The sequence below is a fragment of the Dendropsophus ebraccatus genome, chromosome 3 (genome assembly GCF_027789765.1).
Source record: "Dendropsophus ebraccatus isolate aDenEbr1 chromosome 3, aDenEbr1.pat, whole genome shotgun sequence".
NCBI classification, from domain to species: Eukaryota; Metazoa; Chordata; class Amphibia; order Anura; family Hylidae; genus Dendropsophus; species Dendropsophus ebraccatus.
The window spans coordinates 117,504,849-117,526,102 of NC_091456.1; the positions used below are offsets into that span (position 1 = coordinate 117,504,849).

General features: G+C 42.1%; 1 protein-coding gene across 2 annotated transcripts in view; it reads left to right on the top strand.

The window, feature by feature from the left end:
• Window positions 1–21,254, top strand: part of SH3GL1 (SH3 domain containing GRB2 like 1, endophilin A2) — a 247,184-nt gene that overhangs the window by 14,148 nt on the left and 211,782 nt on the right. For both annotated transcript variants that reach the window (XM_069962566.1, XM_069962567.1), the window contains exon 2: window positions 8,058–8,126. In XM_069962566.1, the coding sequence (XP_069818667.1) occupies window positions 8,058–8,126 (69 nt within the window). The remainder of the gene's footprint in view (window positions 1–8,057; window positions 8,127–21,254) is intronic.

A 21,254-nucleotide genomic window follows, 5' to 3' on the forward strand; every position in this document is an offset into this window, starting at 1 on the left:
TGCTAGCGGAGGTGACAGCAGGGGCAGGCATAAGCGGCGGCAACACCTGGGCCTGACTTCAGCCTTTCTGAGTCAGGTAATCATAGCCATAGAACTATAAGAGTGGGCACACTGGTCTTTTGAATACTTCATCGTTCGCTCCAAGTGACCTCATAAGTGACCACTTTAGAATTAGACCAGAAGTAAACCATAAGAAACCTCTGAGGAAAAACCTGTGAGTACTGTACATGTATTCCATAGACCTACTAACCCCTTAATACATTTTTACTACTTTCATCATGCTGTTAATCTTTCTATACCCGCTAATCCTATGTCTACATACCTCTCCCTCACCCATTCCCCCTGTGGACTCTGTCCACTTCAGCCCCTCTCTCCCTCCGTCACCCATGTACTGTTCACACTCCCTGTTTACCTTCCTGAACCCCCATCACCTTTGTTTCTCCAAGGTGCAGCACAGAAACCGTCCTCATAAGTCACTAAATCATCTACTATCTCTTACAATTGTCCTCCTTCTTGCAGCAGGAGACATTTCTCCTAACCCTGGTCCTCTCTCTTTCACTAACAGCATCTCTTCACCTACCTCCTTCAGAAACCCCCATAACCTGGTCAGGATCCGTTGCTTGACTGATCCTATCAGCATTAACTGTGCTCTCTGGAATGCCCGGTCTGTCTGTAACAAACTTACAGAGGTTCATGATATGTTTATCAATAAATCGCTCGACCTGCTGGCTCTCACGGAAACATGGATACAAGAGTCCGACACAGCCTCACCTGCTGCTCTGACCCATGGTGGCTTACACCTTTCCTATACCCCTAGACCTGATAATAGGCATGGTGGAGGAGTGGGTGTACTTCTCTCCCCAGACTGCACCTACCAGGTCATTCCCCCTGAGCCCTCCCTCTCATTCTCCTCTTTTGAAGTTCACACGTACGACTTTTCCGTCAATTTTCCCTGAGAGTCGCAGTCATCTACCGCCCTCCTGGTTCACCCACTAAGTTTCTTGATCGCTTCTCTACCTGGCTTCCTTACTTTCTATCTTCTGACATTCCTGCTCTAATCATGGGTGATTTTAACATCCCATTTAACAACCCAATCTCCCCATCAGCCACTCAGTTTCTTTCTCTAACCTCCTCCCTTGGCCTCTCTCAGCATTCTAACTCTCCAGCCCACAAGGGTGGGAATACCCTGGACCTGGTCTTCTCCAGACTTTGCCCAGTTTCCTACTTTACTAACTTTACCACTGACCTCTCTGACCACAACTTCCTCTCCTTTATCATAACAAATTCTAGTCCACCTCTTGACACCCCGACCTCACTCACATATAGGAACTTACGTGCTATAGACACCCAACAACTGCTAGATACTGTACAGTCATCATTGCCCTCGCCCCCCCCCCCCCCCCTCTTCTCTCTCCTGTCTTAATCTGGCTGCCAAACAATACCACAAAACCCTCATAACCACCCTGGACAAACTTGCACTGCCTATACCCCAAACAGCCCGACACAGACGGCCACAACCCTGGCACACATCCAGAGCTTGTTTTCTTAGACTGTTTTCTAGGTGTGCTGAACGTCTGTGGAGGAAATCCAAGACAACAGCCAACCTCCTACATTATAAGTTCGTGCTCAGAAGCTACTACTCAGCTCTTCACTCTGCTTAGCAATCCTATTTTACCACTATGATCTCTTCTCTTTCCCATAACCCAAAAGGCCTCTTTGATACCCTCAACTCTCTCCTTAAACCCAAAGTTCAGACACCCATAACTAACCTCTGTGCTAAAGACTTAGCTTAACTACTTCAAGGACAAAATAGACACAATCCGCCAGGAGATCATCTCCCAGTCCCCAGGTAATATTAATCCTATTCCCTCTTACTGTTCCTCCTCATCCCTCTCAGCTTTTGAGCCAGTGACAGAAGAGGAAGTCTCCAGACTCCTCTCCTCCTCTTGCCCCACCACCTGCCCTAGTGACCCTATTCCCTCACACCTTGTCCAGTCTCTCTCTCCTGTTGTCACTACCTACGTTACTACGTTACTACCTACGTCTCCTGTGCTGCCAACTATCGACCTGTCTCTAATCTCCCTTTTATCTCTAAACTCTTGGAACGTCTGGTCTATTCCCGCCTAACCCGTTACCTCTCTGACAACTCTCTACTTGACCCCCTTCAGTCTGGTTTCCGTCCTCACCACTCTACCGAAACTGCCCTTACTAAAGTCTCTAATGATCCCCTCACTGCCAAATCTAAAGGTGACCATTCTCTGCTCATTCTCCTGGATCTGTCTGCAACTTTTGACACTGTAGACCACCAACTTCTCCTCTTCATGCTCCTCTCTATCGGCCTCAAGGACTCTGCTCTTTCCTGGTTTTCCTCCTATCTCTCCGACCACTCCTTTAGTGTATCACTTTCTGGCTCCACCTCATCTTCTCTCCCCTTTACAGTCGGGGTTCCTCAGGGATCAGTCCTGGGCCCTCTCCTTTTCTCACTTAACATTTTACCCATCGGACAAATCATCAGCAAGTTTGGTTTTCAGTACCATCTCTATGCTGATGATGCCCAGCTCTATATCTCCTCCAGTGATATCACCCCCACTCTTCTACACCAGTAACTGTCTGTCTGCCGTTTCTAACGTTATGTCCTCCCTATTCCTAAAACTCAACCTTGCTAAGACTGAGCTTCTTGTCTTCCCTCCCTCTGCTAAACACCCTCCACCTGACATCTCCATCTCTGTCAGTGGTGCAACCATAACCCCTACACAACAAGCCCGCTGCCTTGGGGTTATGTTTGATCGGATCTGTCCTTCACTCCTCATATTAAATCCCTTTCACGTTCTGCGTCTAAAAAACATCTCTAAAATCCGTCCCTTCCTTACTGTCGAATCTGCTAACTCTCTCATTGTAGCTCTGATTCATTCCCGTCTAGACTACTGCAATTTTTTACTAATCGGCCTTCCTTCCTCTAAACTCTCCTCTCTCCAGTCCATTCTCAATACAGCGGCCAGGCTCATCTCCATGCCCAGCCACTATACCCATGCCTCCCCCTGTGCCAGTCACTACACTGGCTCCCTATTAAACACAGGATACAATACAAAGTCCTCCTGCTCACCCATAAAGCTCTCCACAGTGCTGCACCTCCTTATATCTCCTTCCTCATCTCTGTCTTCTGTCCTACTCGTGCCTTACGCTCCTCTAATGACTTAAGACTAACATCCACCTTTATCCGCACCTCTCACTTCCGTCTCCAGGACCTCACCCGAGCTGCACCAGTTCTATGGAATGCATTACCTAAGACTGTCAGACTCACCTCCAATACCCAAAGCTTCAAACGTGCCCTCAAAACTCATCTGTTCAAGCAGGCTTACCAGGTTCCCTAAAATTTTGACTGCTACCCTTAACCCCCCCCCCCCCCGCACACACACACCTCCACCACGCACACACAGACGCATGCATGCATACATACATACATACATACATACATACATACATACAGACGCCAGGAATTTAAGCACTTAGACCTGTGCATGCAGGCATTGGCTGGTGACAGGTTCACCCACTCTTACCTGCACTGCCTTATTTATGAAGATGGCCGGACCATAAGAACAATGAAGCACTTTGCCCCTCTGCCATTCTGTCTTGCACCCCCTCCTGATAGTCTGTAAGCTCATGCATGTGAGCAGGGACCTCACTCCTCATGTATGGATAATTATATGTATCGCTCTGTAATGTCTATTTTTTGTCTATGTATGTACCCCCAGAATTGTAAAGTGCTGCAGAATCTGTTGGCGCTATATAAATAAAAATTATTATATTATTATTATTAACTGGGTACGGGCGGGTCCACTGCTGTAATTGAGGTCCCGGTCTTAGGCCTACGTGTCCCCTGAGACCAGGGCCTCAATTACAGCAGCGGACCTGCCGGACGTTCGAGTGACAGCTGGGGTGCCGTCGTCAGCGGCGATGGGGATAGCCCTGGTTAGTATGAGCAGATGATGGGAAAGTAGTACCAGGGCATATGTGGCGGCAGCAGGGGGGCTGGATTGGGGATGGCCCTGGTACTACTCCCCCATCATCTGCTCATAGTACAGTGTATATACACTCACCGGCCACTTTATTAGGTACACATGTCCAACTGCACGTTACCACTTAATTTCTAATCAGCCAATCACATGGCGGCAATGACATGGTCAAGACAATCTCCTGCAGTTCAAACCGAGCATCAGTATGGGGAAGAAAGGTGATTTGAGTGCCTGATTTGAGTGATTTGAGTTTGAACGTGGCATGGTTGTTGGTGCCAGAAGGGCTGGTCTGAGTATTTCAGAAACTGCTGATCTACTGGGATTTTCACGCACAACCATCTCTAGGGTTTGCAGAGAATGGTCCGAAAAAGAAAAAACATCCAGTGAGCGTCAGTTCTCTGGGCGGAAATGCCTTGTTGAGGTCAGAGGAGAATGGGCAGACTGGTTCGAGCTGATAGAAAGGCAACAGTGACTCAAATAGCCAACTGTTACAACCAAGGTAGGCAGAAGAGCATCTCTGAACGCAAAGTACCTCCAACTTTGAGGCAGATGGGCTACAGCAGCAGAAGACCACCCGTTACTAGCATGGTGTACCTAATAAAGTGGCCGGTGAGTGTATGTGCAGACTGACCTGTTCCATAGACACCGCCGTTGATTCCAATGGAGTGTCCAGCAGGGGCGCACTATATATAGAAGTCAATGGTACTCATTGAATTCCATATATAGTGCGCCCCCTGCTGGACACTCCATTGGAATTACACCCTGGTTCGTGACATCATGGTATTTCTGACAATTTGAAGTCTCCGTTATCTACTAAAGTAAGGGAAATAGCAGAAAATGTGCATTTCCCATAGTTAATGTACCTTACTAATTTGTCTAACTTTCCATAACTAGTAACATATTAAAAAATGCTTTAAGAGCATTTAGAGAGTTGCTTGGGGCTGGAGAGCATTGCAGCGCGCCGCTCAGCCTGTCCCCTGCCATCCCACCCACTAGGCATATTCATAACTGCATAGTGGGCTCTATACACGGCGGCTGTGCAGGGAAGCAGTCCCGTCGGGACTGAATCCCCCAGGCTACCGCCGAACCTTTCAGAGGTCCCTCAGGACGTACCTACAAGATAGACTTTTTACTTGCGTCTCAAGGAACCTCCGGGAGGATCGGCAACGGCCCAGGGAATTCACGCATGCGCGAGAAGCTGACCATCTCCGACGGGACTGCTTTCCTGTGCAGCCGCAGTGTATAGAGCCCACTATGCAGTTATGAATATGCATAGGGGGCGGGTGATGCTCTCTGGCCCTGAGCAACGTACTAAATGCTCTTAAGCAAGTAATTTGCATAAGAGCATTTAGTGATTTTACAAACAATGTGGGGGCTGAGAGGGGTGCAACTAACTGCAATATACTTCTGAGGTCCTTGGCTACTGCAGCATATCAGCAGGTTCTCTGGGAAGAACCTGCTGATAGTGCTGCTTTAAAGGGAATCTGTCAGCGGTGTGTATAATACACTGCTGATCCCTTACACAGAATTGAGAGATGGAGACCCTCTAACAATGATGCCACATCATTTGCTGTACAAAGGGGCCCACTGAGGCGCTCTTGACCAAGGGCCCACAAAAACCTGGAGCCGGCCCTGTGTAAACCTACCCCATCCCTGCATGATTGACACTTGGAAACTCTGTTCCAAACAGGGTCAGGTATGGGAGTCGAGAGTAAGCAGGCGTCACACCTTGCAGCATTTCAGGAGCACAAGAAAGCCTCTTTAGGGTGCCTTCACAAGTAAAAACTATGCATAGAGACAAATATATAGAATATCAATACTGGGGAAATATGAATACATTGTAACAAATACACTTACTTAGTAATATAGTAGTAGTTCACGACATTGATTTAATCCATTTGGAAAATAACTTTGTAACTGAAAAATCATGGAGTTTACGCCTTCTATCCCCCCCCCTTGCTGATGGAGACGTGGTGACTACAATTGTACCCGGGGTACCTCTCAATTCTAAGTCTAGAAAGATGATCTCATTCTGATGGCTGGTACAGGTGAATTTTAAACCCTATGAAGTTGGCATACTCTAGGACAGGGGTGTCAAACTCAAATAGACAGTGGGCTGAAATTAAAAACTTGGACAAACTCGCGGGCCAGCCTTGATATTCACTTACAAGTAGCATATGTGGAACTTTCAGAGTGGCGTGCAACGTTCCTGGCACTGTCAGAGTGCGTCACCAAACACTTTGCACTACTATAAATGATATGATAAATCCCCACAATGGTGCCCCATATAGAACTCAGCCAATGTTTTTTATATAATATATAGTATCACATAGTAATAGTGCCCATGTAGTAGCCATTCCCCCACAATACTGTCCCATATAGTAGCCATCACCCCCACAACAGTGCCCAATATAGTAGCCAGCCCCCACAAAAGTGTTCCATATAGTAGCCAGCCCTTCCAATATTGACCCATATAGTAGCCAGCCCCCCACAATAGTACCCAATATAGTAGCCAGCCCTTCTAATATTCACCCATATAGTAGCCAGCCCTCCACAATAGTGTCCCATATAGTAGCCATCACCCCAGAAAAGTACTCAATATGGTAGCCAGCCCCCACAATCGTGCCCCATATAGTAGCCAGCCCTTCCAATATTGACCCATATAGTAGCCAGCCCCCCACAATAGTGCCCAATATAGTAGCCAGCCCTTCCAATATTGACCCATATAGTAGCCAGCCCCCCACAATAGTGTCCCATGTAGTAGCCAGCCCTCCCACAATAGTGCCCCATGTAGGAGCCAGCCCAATAGTGCCCCATGTAGTAACCAGCTTATCTTCTGCACGTTGCGCTCACATGCCAAGAGGAGAGGAGGGGCAGAAGCTGGATCTCCGTGCGGCCTGAACCTGTCACCCCTGGACGGCTCCCGAACTCGCTCTACCACTGGATGCGGCCCCTATACTTATGTCATGCTGGCGGTCCCGCTCCTGATGTCAATCCCGCTGCGGAGAAACTGCCGTCCGCGCAGATGAGCGGGCGCTCGTATCTCCTCAGCAGGAACAGCATCAGGAGCGGGACCGGCAGCATGACGCAAGTATAGGGGCCGTATCCAGGTGTAGAGCGGGTTCGGGAGCCGTCCAGGGGTGACAGGTTCAGGCCGCACGGAGATCCGGCTTCTGCCCCTCCTCTCCTGCCTTATGAAATGCTACTTTGAATACTTTGAGGTGTGCCGTTTTTAACTAACATGCAGGCCCCACAAATCCATTTCAGAACTGGACTGGTCCCTAAAAAAATCAGAATTAGGAATTTTCCTGAAAATTTGAATAATCGCTGCAAAATTTCGAAGCCCTGTAACATCCTAAAAAGTAAAAGGACGTTCACGAAAAGACATTACAATAAAGCAGACATATTGTAGATGTTGTATTAATAATTAGTTTATGTGACATGACTATCTTTCTTAGAAAAAGAGATTTTGAATATAAAAAACATACATTTTTCTCAGAATAACCGCAATAGTTAAAATCACTGCAGAGTTATCACTACGTAAAGAGCGACAGGTCAGATTTGAAAAATAGGCCCTGGGCATTTAGGCCAAAACAGGCTGCGGAGGCAAGGGGTTAAAATTTAACTTTTATTATTGCAGTTAAAAGGTTATATAGCCACAATCATAAACTTACATAAAATAAACTATGCTATACAAGCTGGTAGAGAAGCATAAGGGAACATGAGGGGAAGGGGTGTACACGCTATTCACCCAAACGTTCTGACCCTTTCTTTTGGAGTGACCCACCTCCTTTACAGGGTGGCCCCAACCACCACAGTGTCTGTCCCTTCTCAACCACTAAGTGCTCTGGACAAAAATAACAAAAATGTGCCAAAATTGGTGCAAAAACAAAATTATGTACAATTTAAATATACTGTAAGGTACAATGGGTATCCTTATAAGAGTGTCTGAAAAATGTCCTGGTGTATGTGTTCGGAAATAAAAATAAATGTATTAGTAATATGCTTATTATAAAGCATTGATTTTTATTATTTTTATTTTAGCTTGTAAGTGAAAAAGTTGGAGGAGCAGAAGGGACTAAACTAGATGAAGACTTTAAGGAAATGGAAAAGGTAAGTCATTCTTTTCCTGTTTCTTTGATGCCGTTTAGAAATGGCATGTAATTTACAGACTTTTTACAGCAGTAATGTGCATGTCTATATTCAGCTGTAAGGGCTGTCATCAGTAGTTTTATCTAATTATCACATAGTCCACATATTTAACTGACTATATATGTATGTATATTAAAGTTAAAATGGAAGACTGTGACTTCAAAAGGCACTCTTTCTCATCAGGATATATGAAAAGCTGAGTCCGATCACGGATTCAGTTGTAACGATATGGATGAGTACCATCTTTATTGGAACGCCTTGTATGATATCTTCTGGATTGTGACTTTTTCTATACTATGTCTGAAGATATCTATTTATTTTCTGTCCATTTTATCTGATTGAGTCACAGGACTTGAAACGCGTTATGTTTGGACTTTTAAATAAACTTCTTGGATTATAGAGCCTGCGCTGACAGCTAGCATTTTTTTTGGTCATTCGGATTTAGACTACATACCCTTGGCTGGTGGGTATAGCACTGTGGCGCCGCGGCTGTTGACTATATCCATATTCTATATAGTGGTTCTGGTTGAGCACAACCCAGCAAGGTGAACCTTGAATCATACATTAATCGTGCATTATATATTATACAGTTGTTATCCTGATGTACTACTTGATGAGGCGCTCAGCCTGTCTTCTTCCTTAGAATCGCAAAGAACTCAAAGTATCCCACACTGCTATTCCATAAGAGATAGATATTTGGGGGGGGGGCACGGGAATGCGGCTATTAGCGGGTGCCGCCAATCGGCCATCTGATGGATCGGTGCTCTATTATATACACAGCATTGATCTCAATGGGAGATCAGTGCTGTGTATATAGAAGTCGCCCAGGGGGCTTCATATTACTGTATGTGAAAAAAGAATAAAGTGTTTTTAATAATGAAAAAAAAAAAACCTCCCCTAATAAAAGTTAAAATCACCCCCCTTTTCCCATTTTATAAATAAAAATAAATAAATAAACAAACATATTTGAAATCGCCACGTGCGTAATCGCCTGAAATACATTCCTGATCGCACACGGTAAACTGCGTAAGTGCAAAAAAAAATCCCAAAGTGCAAAATTGAGCATTTTTGGTTGCATCCAATTAAGAAAAATTGTAATAAAAAGAGATCAAAAAGTCGCATATGCGCATTCAAGGTACCGATAGAAAGAACACATAATGGCACAAAAAATTACACCTCACACAGCCCCATAGACCAAAGGATAAAAGCGCTATAAGCATGGGAACATGTTACATATCGTTGTAATCGTAAGAACTTGAGGAACATGCATAACAAGTCAGTTTTTAACATATGGCGAATGGCGTAAACACAAAACCACCCCAAATAAAAAAATATATTGCGTTTTATTTTTAATTTCACTGTGCATATAATTTTTTTCTGGTTTCGCAATATATTTTATGCAAAAATTAAGTCTGCTTTTGCAAAGTACAATTAGTTGCACAAAAAATAAGGGCTCATGTGGGTCTGTAGGTGAAAAATGCAAGTGCTATGGCCTTTTAAACCCTAGGAGGAAAAAGCAAAAACGAAAATATGCCCAGGAGGGAAGGGGTTAAACAGAAGCAGATTGAGTCAGCGATGAACAGGTACTTGGCAATTGGCTCTGAGGTACAATGCATGCTGGTAATTGTCGTTTCCTGGCCAGCGCCATCTTAGATATAGATTGGCTTTTAGAAAAACTTGTAGCTCTGGAATGGCGGCAGCTGGAAAAACTCGATACAGCTCAAAATTTGTTGAGTAAGACCAGCTAGGTTTGGAAGCAATGGACATAAGGAGAGGGTTTCGGAACCCCCTCCCCATGTCCAGTCCTGATCCTCCCCTAGTTGTGAAACTATCAATCCATAGTATATACAGTACATGAAGATATAAATACATTAATGAACAGTTCATATTCATAGTAACTCATATTCAGGTGATCATTGCAATTTGTTACTTCTGGAATAATCACATGAATATGGGTACATCTAGTCTCAAAAAAAATAAATATATATAATTTTGTGTGTGTGTGTATATACATACATACACTACCGTTCAAAAGTTTGGGGTCACCCAAACAATTTTGTGTTTTTCATGAAAAGTCACACTTATTCACCACCATATGTTGTGAAATGAATAGAAAATAGAGTCAAGACATTGAAAAGGTTAGAAATAATGATTTGTATATGAAACAACATTGTTTTTACATCAAACTTTGCTTTCGTCAAAGAATCCACCTTTTGCCGCAATTACAGCATTGCACACCTTTGGCATTCTAGCTATTAATCTGTTGAGGTAAGCTGGAGAAATTGCACCCAGCGCTTCGAGAAGCAGGTCCCACAACTTGGATTGGCTGGATGGGCACTTCTGGCGTACCATATGGTCAAGCTGCTCCCACAACAGCTCGATGGGGTTCAGATCTGGTGGCTGCGCTGGCCATTCCATTACCGATAAAATACCAGCTGCCTGCTTCTGCTGTAAATAGTTCTTGCACAATTTGGAGGTGTGTTTAGGGTCATTGTCCTGTTGTAAGATGAAATTGGCTCCAATCAAGCACTGTCCACTGGGTATGGCATGGCGTTGCAAAATTGAGTGATAGCCTTCCTTATTCAGAATCCCTTTTACCCTGTACAATCTCCCACCTTACCAGCACCAAAGCAACCCCAGACCATCACATTACCTCCACCATGCTTAACAGATGGCGTCGGGCATTCTTCCAGCATCTTTTCATTTGTTCTGCGTCTCAAACACCTCAAACTTGGATTCATCCGTCCACAACACTTTTTTCCAGTCTTCCTCTGTCCAATGTCTGTGTTCTTTTGCCCATCTTAATCTTTTTCTTTTATTGGACAGTCTCAGATATGGCTTTTTCTTTGCCATTCTGCCCTGAAGCCCAAAATCCCGCAGCCGCCTCTTCACTGTAGATGTTGACACTGGTGTTTTGCGGGTACTATTTAATGAAGATGCCAGTTGGGGACCTGTGAGGCGTCTGTTTCTCAAACTAGAGACTCTAATGTGCTTATCTTCTTGCTTATTTGTGCAACGCGGCCTCCCACTCCTTTTTTTCTCTGGTTAGAGCCTTTTTGTGCTGTCCTCTGAAGGGAGTAGTACACACCGTTGTAGGAAATCTTCAATTTCTTAGCAATTTCTCGCATGAAATAGCCTTCATTTCTAAGAACAAGAATAGACTGTCGAGTTTCAGATGAAAATTCTCTTTTTCTGGCCATTTTGAGCGTTTAATTGACCCCACAAATGTGATGCTCCAGAAACACAATCTGCTCAAAGGAAGGTCAGTTTTGTAGCTTCTGTAACGAGCGAGACTGTTTTCAGATGTGTGAACATGATTGCACAAGGGTTTTTCTAATCATCAATTAGCGTTCTGAGCCAATGATCATATACATTGTACCATTAGAACACTGGAGTGATAGTTGCTGGAAATGGGCCTCTATACACCTATGTAGATATTGCACCAAAAACCAGACATTTGCAGCTAGAATAGTCATTTACCACATTAGCAATGTAAAGAGTGTATTTGTTTAAAGTAAGATAAACCACCTAGGCGGGCACCACTTATCCATAGACATAAAGGTACTCGAGTGCTAGTCCCTAGAACCAGAAACTAAACCAATGTAAACCACAAAAAGGGAACTAGAAAAATGGACTGCACCTCAAGAAAAATATAGAAGAATAATAATAACAATGTTTATTTATTTAACACGACCATAGACAGACCATATAAAATCAGTTAAAAACATACAGAAAACAACACAGAGCCATATAAGGTTTAATGTGTACCATATAACCTCCAAGGAAAATAAATACTGCCCAGGGAGCCCAAATAACCAATGATACAAATCATATACAAAGTAAACAATAATGGCATAGGTTACACACTAATAAATCCAACCAGAATACTATACGTAATAAAGTGACCCGTGTCCACAATGTATCAATAAAATTCCAAACGTACAACATAAGCAAGTAAAGTGCTGATAAATGTGTGCATATAGTGCAAAGGTGTGTATGGCCTATAGCAATGTATACAAAAAAGGAAAAAAAACTAAAATAATGTCACATGAGCAAACCTCCCTAGATTCACGCTACCCACGTGTGCCGCGCTCTCAGCGGTCTCCATTTTGAATAGTCACATGTCCGTTTCTCCGATCACATGATCTACACGTATTCCCGCGAGATCAAGGGCCGTCATGTGATCGGAAGAAACACCAGAGTTCAATATTTGGATTTCTTAAAGAATCTTACAACTATACAATAAAGTGGATATATATACAAGTCTTATTAATGTTATAATATAGTAGATCATGTTGTGAAACATAGCCCGCGATATTTACTATGATAACAACATCACGCGATGTTAAACGTATGCGCAGGCGCAGTGGAGCATTTCAGCCCCTACGATATTACCATTACATGCGCCTGCGCCAGCTTTCCCCGGACCTTTCAGAGTAAGCTGATAGTAATACCAGACGTATTAACGCATGCGCATTACACCAAAGTTTGAACTTAGTCTCAAAGTGTGATTAAATTCACGCCTATGTTTTCAATAAAGCTAGGACGCATATATAATTCAGCAAGAAAAAACCCAATCATTGATGAGGTAATATTAGACGCATATATGGGTGTAATTGAGTTCCATCCTACAACATAATAATATCAGACATGTATATAGTACGGCGAATAATGAACCCCATCATACACTATATTAAAATTAAATGTATACAATATGGCGGACAATAGACTACAACCTATAATACAATAATGATAAGATAATAATGACACTTATATCGATAATAAATAAAAAATATATATAATAGAAAAAATAATAATAAGTAGTAATCAATCACTGAATATAGGGGAAACACACCCCTAAATGAAAAAAATCCGTAAGGATTGAAAAATAAATGATGATCAATCACTGACAATAAAGGAAAAATATCCCTGAATGGAAAATCTGTAAGGGTAGGAAAGTGAACCATTGAGACACGGATGAGCAAGAAACAACCCCCCCCAACTATACAAAAAATATATATTTATATCACAATAAGGGTACAAACCCACTTGACGTATTTGCTGCGTGAATCAGTCTTAAAAATAAGCAGGTTGGCTTTATACAATTGTTCTGCGTTAAAATACGCAATTGCGTATTTTAACGAAGAACAATTGTATAAAGCCAACCTGCGTTTTGCCTGCTTATTTTTAAGACTGATTCACGCAGCAAATACGTCAAGTGGGTTTGTACCCTTAGAAAAGAAAATTTGGATTATATATATTGCATCAAAGATATATATGCATTCAAGGATACATGAAATTGCATAAATAGCGTAGAGGACTCACGGAGTAAACAGGCGGATTAGCCTCCACCAAATGGAGGCATGAACACTCAATCTGTATATCAAATATACTGCATCAGTCTATCACAAAATAGTCCATAATACAGTAATTGAATAATTACATGTAATCGGGTAGTCACAAAGCTGGTAATAAAGTACATGGTCTTATTTAGAAGACATAATAAAATAATCCTTCAGTGTGCACATAAACAGACGGTCACCGAACCCTTTGTAGAACAGGGCTAAGCAAATTATAGTCCCAAAGATTTCTTTATATATTGTTCTTTGGTTTTTATTATTTCAGATTCTGGGTCCATATTTGTCAATTATAGCCATACCAGAAAAGTTCTTCCATATAGGATACACGGCTATCACACCATAGTCCATGCATCCGAACAAAGGAGGAAGGAGTGACTTCAGACATTATTCAATGTTCATTTCTTATTTTTGTTTCTCATTTTTTAGGTCTTCAATGGAGTGTATGTAATTCCAACTTTTATATCAGCAGTCCACAAAGATGGTCGCTACAAGATGGTTTGCCCCAAAGGTCTTAATCAGGTCAATGTACCACGCCAATATATTTGTACGTGCAACCAGAATTAATACATAGTGAATAACTTTCTGAAAAGAAGAAAGGAGAACATTTTAAATTAGAACAAGTGTGTATATGAAAATAAAAATAATGACCACTCTAGTGAAGATAGTTATCAAATCATAAATAATAAATATGATAACGTGCATGCAAAAAAAAAAAAAAAAAAAAAAAAAAAAGGGGGGGGGGAGGGGAAGAGGGAAAATGTGAAAAAGAATAAATAGTGTGATATGGTTGTGCTATAACTTGTTTGAGGAGTCCTGTAATGACAAAAACAGCAAAAAACTACTAAAAAAAGTGCAACAAACAAACTATGCCTACCCAAAATAACCCTATTAGAATATATACACATATATATATACATATATCCCACGTATGCATGACACGTGGGATATATGTATATATATATATATATAATATTCTAATAGGGTTATTTTGGGTAGGCATAGTTTGTTTGTTGCACTTTTTTAATAGTTTTTAGTTTTTTGCTGTTTTTGTCATTTCTTGTCACATTTATTGAGTCAGTACAGAACTCCTCAAACAAGTTATAGCACAACCATATCACACTATTTATTCTTTTTCACATTTTTTCTTTTTTATTGCCCCTTATTGAACACTTCTCTCACTAATTTATTAATGCCATTTAACTATAATCATTTTGATCACTGATTTCCTTTCTTCTTTCCCTTTTCCCCTCCCCCCCCTTTTTTTTTTTTTTTTGTTTGCATGCACGTTATCATATTTATTATTTATGATTTGATAATTATCTTCACAAACCATCTTGTAGCGACCATCTTTGTGGACTGCTGATATAAAAGTTGGAATTAAATACACTCCATTGAAGACCTAAAAAATGAGAAACAAAAATAAGAAATGAACATTGAATAATGTCTGAAGTGACTCCTTCCTCCTTTGTTCAGATGCATGGTCTATGGTGTGATAGCCGTGTATCCTATATGGAAGAACTTTTCTGGTATGGCTATAATTGACAAATATGGACCCAGAATCTGAAATAATAAAAACCAAAGAACAATATATAAAGAAATCTTTGGGACTATAATTTGCTTAGCCCTGTTCTACAATGGGTTCGGTGACCGTCTATGTGCACACTGAAGGATTTTTTTTTATTATGTCTTCTAAATAAGACCATGTACTTTATTACCAGCTTTGTGACTACCCGATTACATGTAATTATTATGGACTATTTTGTGATAGACTGATGCAGTATATTTGATATACAGATTGAGTGTTCATGCCTCCATTTGGTGGAGGCTAATCCGCCTGTTTACTCCGTGAGTCCTCTATGCTATTTATGCAATTTCATGTATCCTTGAATGCATATATATCTTTGATGCAATATATATAATCCAAATTTTCTTTTCTTATTGTGATATAAATATATATTTTTTTGTATAGTTGGGGGGGGGTTGTTTCTTGCTCATCCATGTGTCAATGGTTCACTTTCCTGCGCTTACAGATTTTCCATTCAGGGATATTTTTCCTTTATTGTCAGTGATTGATCATCATTTATTTTTCAATCCTTACGGATTTTTTTCATTTAGGGGTGTGTTTCCCCTATATTCAGTGATTGATTACTACTTATTATTATTTTTTCTATTATATATATTTTTTATTTATTATCGATATAAGTGTCATTATTATCTTATCATTATTGTATTATAGGTTGTAGTCTATTGTCCGCCATATTGTATACATTTAATTTTAATATAGTGTATGATGGGGTTCATTATTCGCCGTACTATATACATGTCTGATATTATTATGTTGTAGGATGGAACTCAATTACACCCATATATGCGTCTAATATTACCTCATCAATGATTGGGTTTTTTCTTGCTGAATTATATATGCGTCCTAGCTTTATTGAAAACATAGGCGTGAATTTAATCACACTTTGAGACTAAGTTCAAACTTTGGTGTAATGCGCATGCGTTAATACGTCTGGTATTACTATCAGCTTACTCTGAAAGGTCCGGGCAAAGCTGGCGCAGGCGCATGTAATGGTAATATCGTAGGGGCTGAAATGCTCCACTGTGCCTGCGCATACGTTTAACATCGCGTGATGTTGTTATCATAGTAAATATCGCGGGCTATGGTTCACAACATGATCTACTATATTATAACATTAATAAGACTTGTATATATATCCACTTTATTGTATAGTTGTAAGATTCTTTAAGAAATCCAAATATTGAACTCTGGTGTTTCTTCCGATCACATGACTGCCCTTGATCTCGCGGGAATACGAGTAGATCATGTGATCGGAGAAACGGACATGTGACTATTCAAAATGGAGACAGCTGAGAGCGCGGCACACGTGGGTAGCGTGAATCTAGGGAGGTGGACTCAATTGAGACACTGATGAGCACGTTTATGTAGGTAAGATCTTTTCACAGCCCTCCATCCCGGTGTTTGAATATTACCGGACATTGATTGCACAACCTGTGTTTGTCTTATAAATCGAGATAATTAGGAATAGTTATTTGCCCTGATGAAGTCCTGAGGGACGGAACGCGTGGGACTCAGCTACATTTACCTCCGCCAGGGAGACGATTGTTTTTTTTTTTCCTTTTTTTGTATACATTGCTATAGGCCATACACACCTTTGCACTATATGCACACATTTATCAGCACTTTACTTGCATATGTTGTACGTTTGGAATTTTATTGATACATTGTGGACACGGGTCACTTTATTACGTATAGTATTCTGGTTGGATTTATTAGTGTGTAACCTATGCCATTATTGTTTACTTTGTATATGATTTGTATCATTGGTTATTTAAGCTCCCTGGGCAGTATTTATTTTCCTTGGAGGTTATATGGTACACATTGAACCTTATATGGCTCTGTGTTGTTTTCTGTATGTTTTTAACTGATTTTATATGGTCTGTCTATGTTTGTTGGTTGTGTTAAATAAATAAACATTGTTATTATTATTCTTCTATATTTTTCTTGAGGTGCAGTCCATTTTTCTAGTTCCCTTTTTGTGGTTTATATTTGTTTAAAGTAAGGACTAGTTTAAAGTTATCTTCATTGAAAAGTACAGTGCTTTTCCTTAAAAAATAAGGACAGTTCAATGTGACCCCAAACTTTTGAACGGTAGTGTGTGTGTGTGTGCGTATGTATATGTGTGTATGTATGTGTGTGTATATATATATATATATATATATATATATATATAATATGTGTATATGTGTGTGTGTGTGTGTGTGTATATATATATATATATATATATATATATATATATATTTGTGTGTATGTAATAAAATATATATATATATATATATATATATATATATATATATATATATATATACACACAAAAGTATTCACTTAGCCTTGCTATTACATTCTGTCACACACTGAAGAAACATCTAAAAACATTTCATTCATTCATTCATTTACTAATTACAAGTATCAATCATCCTCCTCTGTTCTCTGCCATTCACCTCTGCCATCCTTCTCTGTTTTCTAAGCATCAATCAGCCTCCTCATGAGTAGCAGTGAGTGTAGGATTCTGCATAGACCTCATTAACAATTACCATAAAGAGCAATTGATCCATAGAATGTATTAAGGAAAAGTATGAATGAATCAATGAAGAGTTACATCGCATGGCATAGAGGATCGCAGGGGACAGAGGAGGAACGCACAGGAGGGAGAAGCGCTCAGTATGAAATGTTTACAGATTTTTCTTCAGTCTCTGGCAGCATGTAATAGCAAGGCAAGTGAATACTTTTGGATAAAACTTATTATTTTCTTTTTGAGAATAGATTTACTCATATTCATGTATTTATATCTACACCTACTGTATATACTGTGGGTTGGTAGTTTTACTGGGGGAGGGAGAGGATCGGGTCTGCACATGGGGGAGGGGGTTTCTGAAGTGCTGGGGAGGAAGTTACATAGTGTAGGGGGAGGGGATAGGGAACAGCTTACAGTACAATGTACATCCTTATTGCCGGCTCCTGAATGCTGCTGCTTCTTTGTTAGAAGCTTCAGAGCCGACAGTAACAAGTTGATACTATTGCAGATGATGATAATAATAATGTATGAACTTACTGTCCCCTTAGAAGTTTCTGACACCAACAACAAGAGCAGTGAGGAGCCGACAATAAGGAGAGCAATTAGCATTATACTGTAAACTGTGTGATTGTGACCAATCTTCTACGGTCATAAAGCTGAGGAGAATAAGCTTGGTAGCAGCATAATGCCCCTATTCCACAGCTCGTTTAGAGGAGCAAACGAGCGCTCTCAGCGCTCGTTTGCTCCTCGTTCCCCGCTCACTGCCGCCTCTATTCAACGCGGCTGCAGCGAGCGGGTGAGTGCGGGAGGGGGCGGCGGGGATCTGCAGGGGGGCTGCCCGGGGGATCGCTGATCGTCCGGGCAGCCCAAAGGATATAGCAGCGTCTGCTGCCGATGCTCCTATTCAACGGAGCGACGGCAGCAGATCGCTGCTATATCAGTCGCTTGTTTTTCAACATGTTGAAAAACAAGCGACTGTAACAATCAGCCGACATGAACGATGTCGGCTGATCGTTGCACTCTATTCCATCGGACGATTATCGTCCGTAGCGGCCGATATCGGCCGAATACGAACGATAATTGTTCCGTGGAATAGGGCCTTAAGTTTGTGTCAGTACTGCACTGTTTCCTGCACTATAAGAGAGAAGGAGCACACAGAGCATTGCTTCCTGCACAGGGGCAGAGGACAGGTGAGAGAGAAGAAGCACACAGAGCATTGCTTCCTGCACAGGGGCAGAGGGCAGGTGAGAGAGAAGAAGCACACAGAGCATTGCTTCCTGCAGAGGGCAGGTAAGAGAGAAGCAGCACACAGAGCATTGCTTCCTGCACAGAGGCAGAGGGCAGGCGAGAGAGAAGGAGCACACAGAGCATTGCTTCCTGCACTGGGGCAGAAGGGCAGGTGAGAGAGAAGGAGTACACAGAGCATTGCTTCCTGCAGAGGGCAGGTGAGAGAGAAGGAGCACAGAGCATTGCTTGGAGTATCGGCAAACAGCTGATCACTGGGCTCTTTGGTGTGTGGGGCTTCACTAGGAGAAATCCAGATTGTCAGCAGCAGAGAGGGGTCCTTGAACTGGAATTTGGCTGCTACATTTCACATTTTTAGGTGTTTGCATTCACTGTTTGTTCCTTTATATTTCATTATTTCACTGGCTGCTAACAGGTGAAGTGAAGGGATTGCTCTATTGTCATACAGTAAATCACAGAGAGGATGCTGGGAGCGCTGGACATGGGAAGAGGGGGAATAAATAGTCTGGCGAGTCCAGGGCTACAAGCTGCTCCTGGGGACGTCAGATACAATATAGGCAAAGTGAGGGGTAAACCTTCTTATGTCAGTTACTACCCTGATCCAATGAGTCACATGAATATGGCAGCTAGAACATTCATTCCTCTACCCTGGAGATCACACCTGCCCCCCTTCAGCCCTGGATAGACCAGATGGACACTGTACAGAATGGAGGATAAGCCGGCAGCTGAGAAAGCTCCATTATTACTGTATGCAGGGATCTGGAAAACTCCCCCCCCCCCCCCCCCCTTTCCCCAGCAGTGTCCCCCCTGTAACCCCCTGACTGATCCTGAAGCCAGTAATTTTTGTATATTTTGTTCCATCAGGGCATGTTTGAACGAAATATACAAGAATTTGTAACAAAAAATTTGACAGCTTTCTTCAAGACACAGTCAGGCGGTGAAGAGTATTTTTTTCGTTCTAAGCCTACAATAATTCATTTTTACTTTTCTACTGCCACCTACTGGCCAATACTGGATTTACACTTGCTACATCTGTATATTTAGTTTCCTTCATATATCCGTAATCTGGTCTCTATTATGCAGCTTGTTTCTGAGCTGGAAGAGTCCATTGTGTAGGGGGAGATCTGTGCTGTTCTCTTCCTGGATGCTGGATGACTGTATATGAGCAGCAGTGTAATATGAAGATATCTTGTGAAATATAGAGGAGGAGGAGGAGGAGTAGCAATAAGTAGTGTAGCAGTAACCTCTTTTCTCAGTGTGGTGGTTTCTCTCTGAAAGATGATGTGTGTTTTTCTTCAGTGTGCTATTGTTGCAGCAGGTTGTGTGTATGTGTGCTATGGCTGCAGCAGGCTGTGTGTGTGTGCGTGTGTGTCCATGCTATGGCTGCAGCAGGCTGTGTGTGTGTCCTTACTATGGCTGCAGCAGGCTGTGTGTGTGTGTCCGCGCCATGGCTGAAGCAGACTGCGTGTGTGTTAGAGAGGCAGAAATTAAAGGAGTAGTCTAGGCATCAGTGAAAAATCCAGGGGGGACAGGGGGTTGGGATGATAACAAAGAAATCCTATTTACCTGTCCCTGTGCCCCCACAGTGCAACATACTCCCAGTTCTGTGAAGTCATGGCTAACTAAAAAAATGCCTGCTCAGCCAGTGAGTGCAGACGCTGACAGAGAGCTGATAAATCTGGGACTATGTCTGACCCCTCTATATCACTATGGCTGACCCCCCTAGGTCACAAAGATCTGGCATTGTTAGCAGTGTTTCTTTGTCTATGGTGAATATTTAGTTAGAAACATAGATTGTCAGCAGGAAAAGACCACCTGCTGCATTTAGTCTAGTTCTGAGTTGTTCAGGGCATGGAGGCTTAAGACTAGCTGCATCCACTGCACAGGACATGGAGGCTAGAGACTAGCTGCATCCACAGCACACACAGGAGAATCTGCTTTATATCTTTCCTTATTCCCTCCGAAGGCGCCACAGGATCATTACACATTACACTGAAGCTGTTGAGCCAGATCTGTGTGGTAAATAACTCCCCTGGTATCTGACTGGCCATTTATGAATGAGCTGGAGTCAATAGTCTAAGTCAGTCCTGATGAAATTCAGGAGTCTGGGTTGGAGCTGTGACTTACGGACTCCATAGCCCTGTTTTTGTGGCCAGAGGCAGAATGCTGCCTGCAGCCACAAGAGTGACTGGCAGAGCAGAGAGACAATGGCTGCTTGCTCTGTCAGTCCACTGTATCTATAACTATAAGGGCCCATTAGGAGCCCTTGTGACAGCCTGTCAGAGCCTGCAGCATGATCTCACAGGCTTCTATATCAGCAGTTACTGGTGCCATGAATCAAGAGGCTCAGGGACACATCGGGACCCTGTGATTGCACTGCGAAG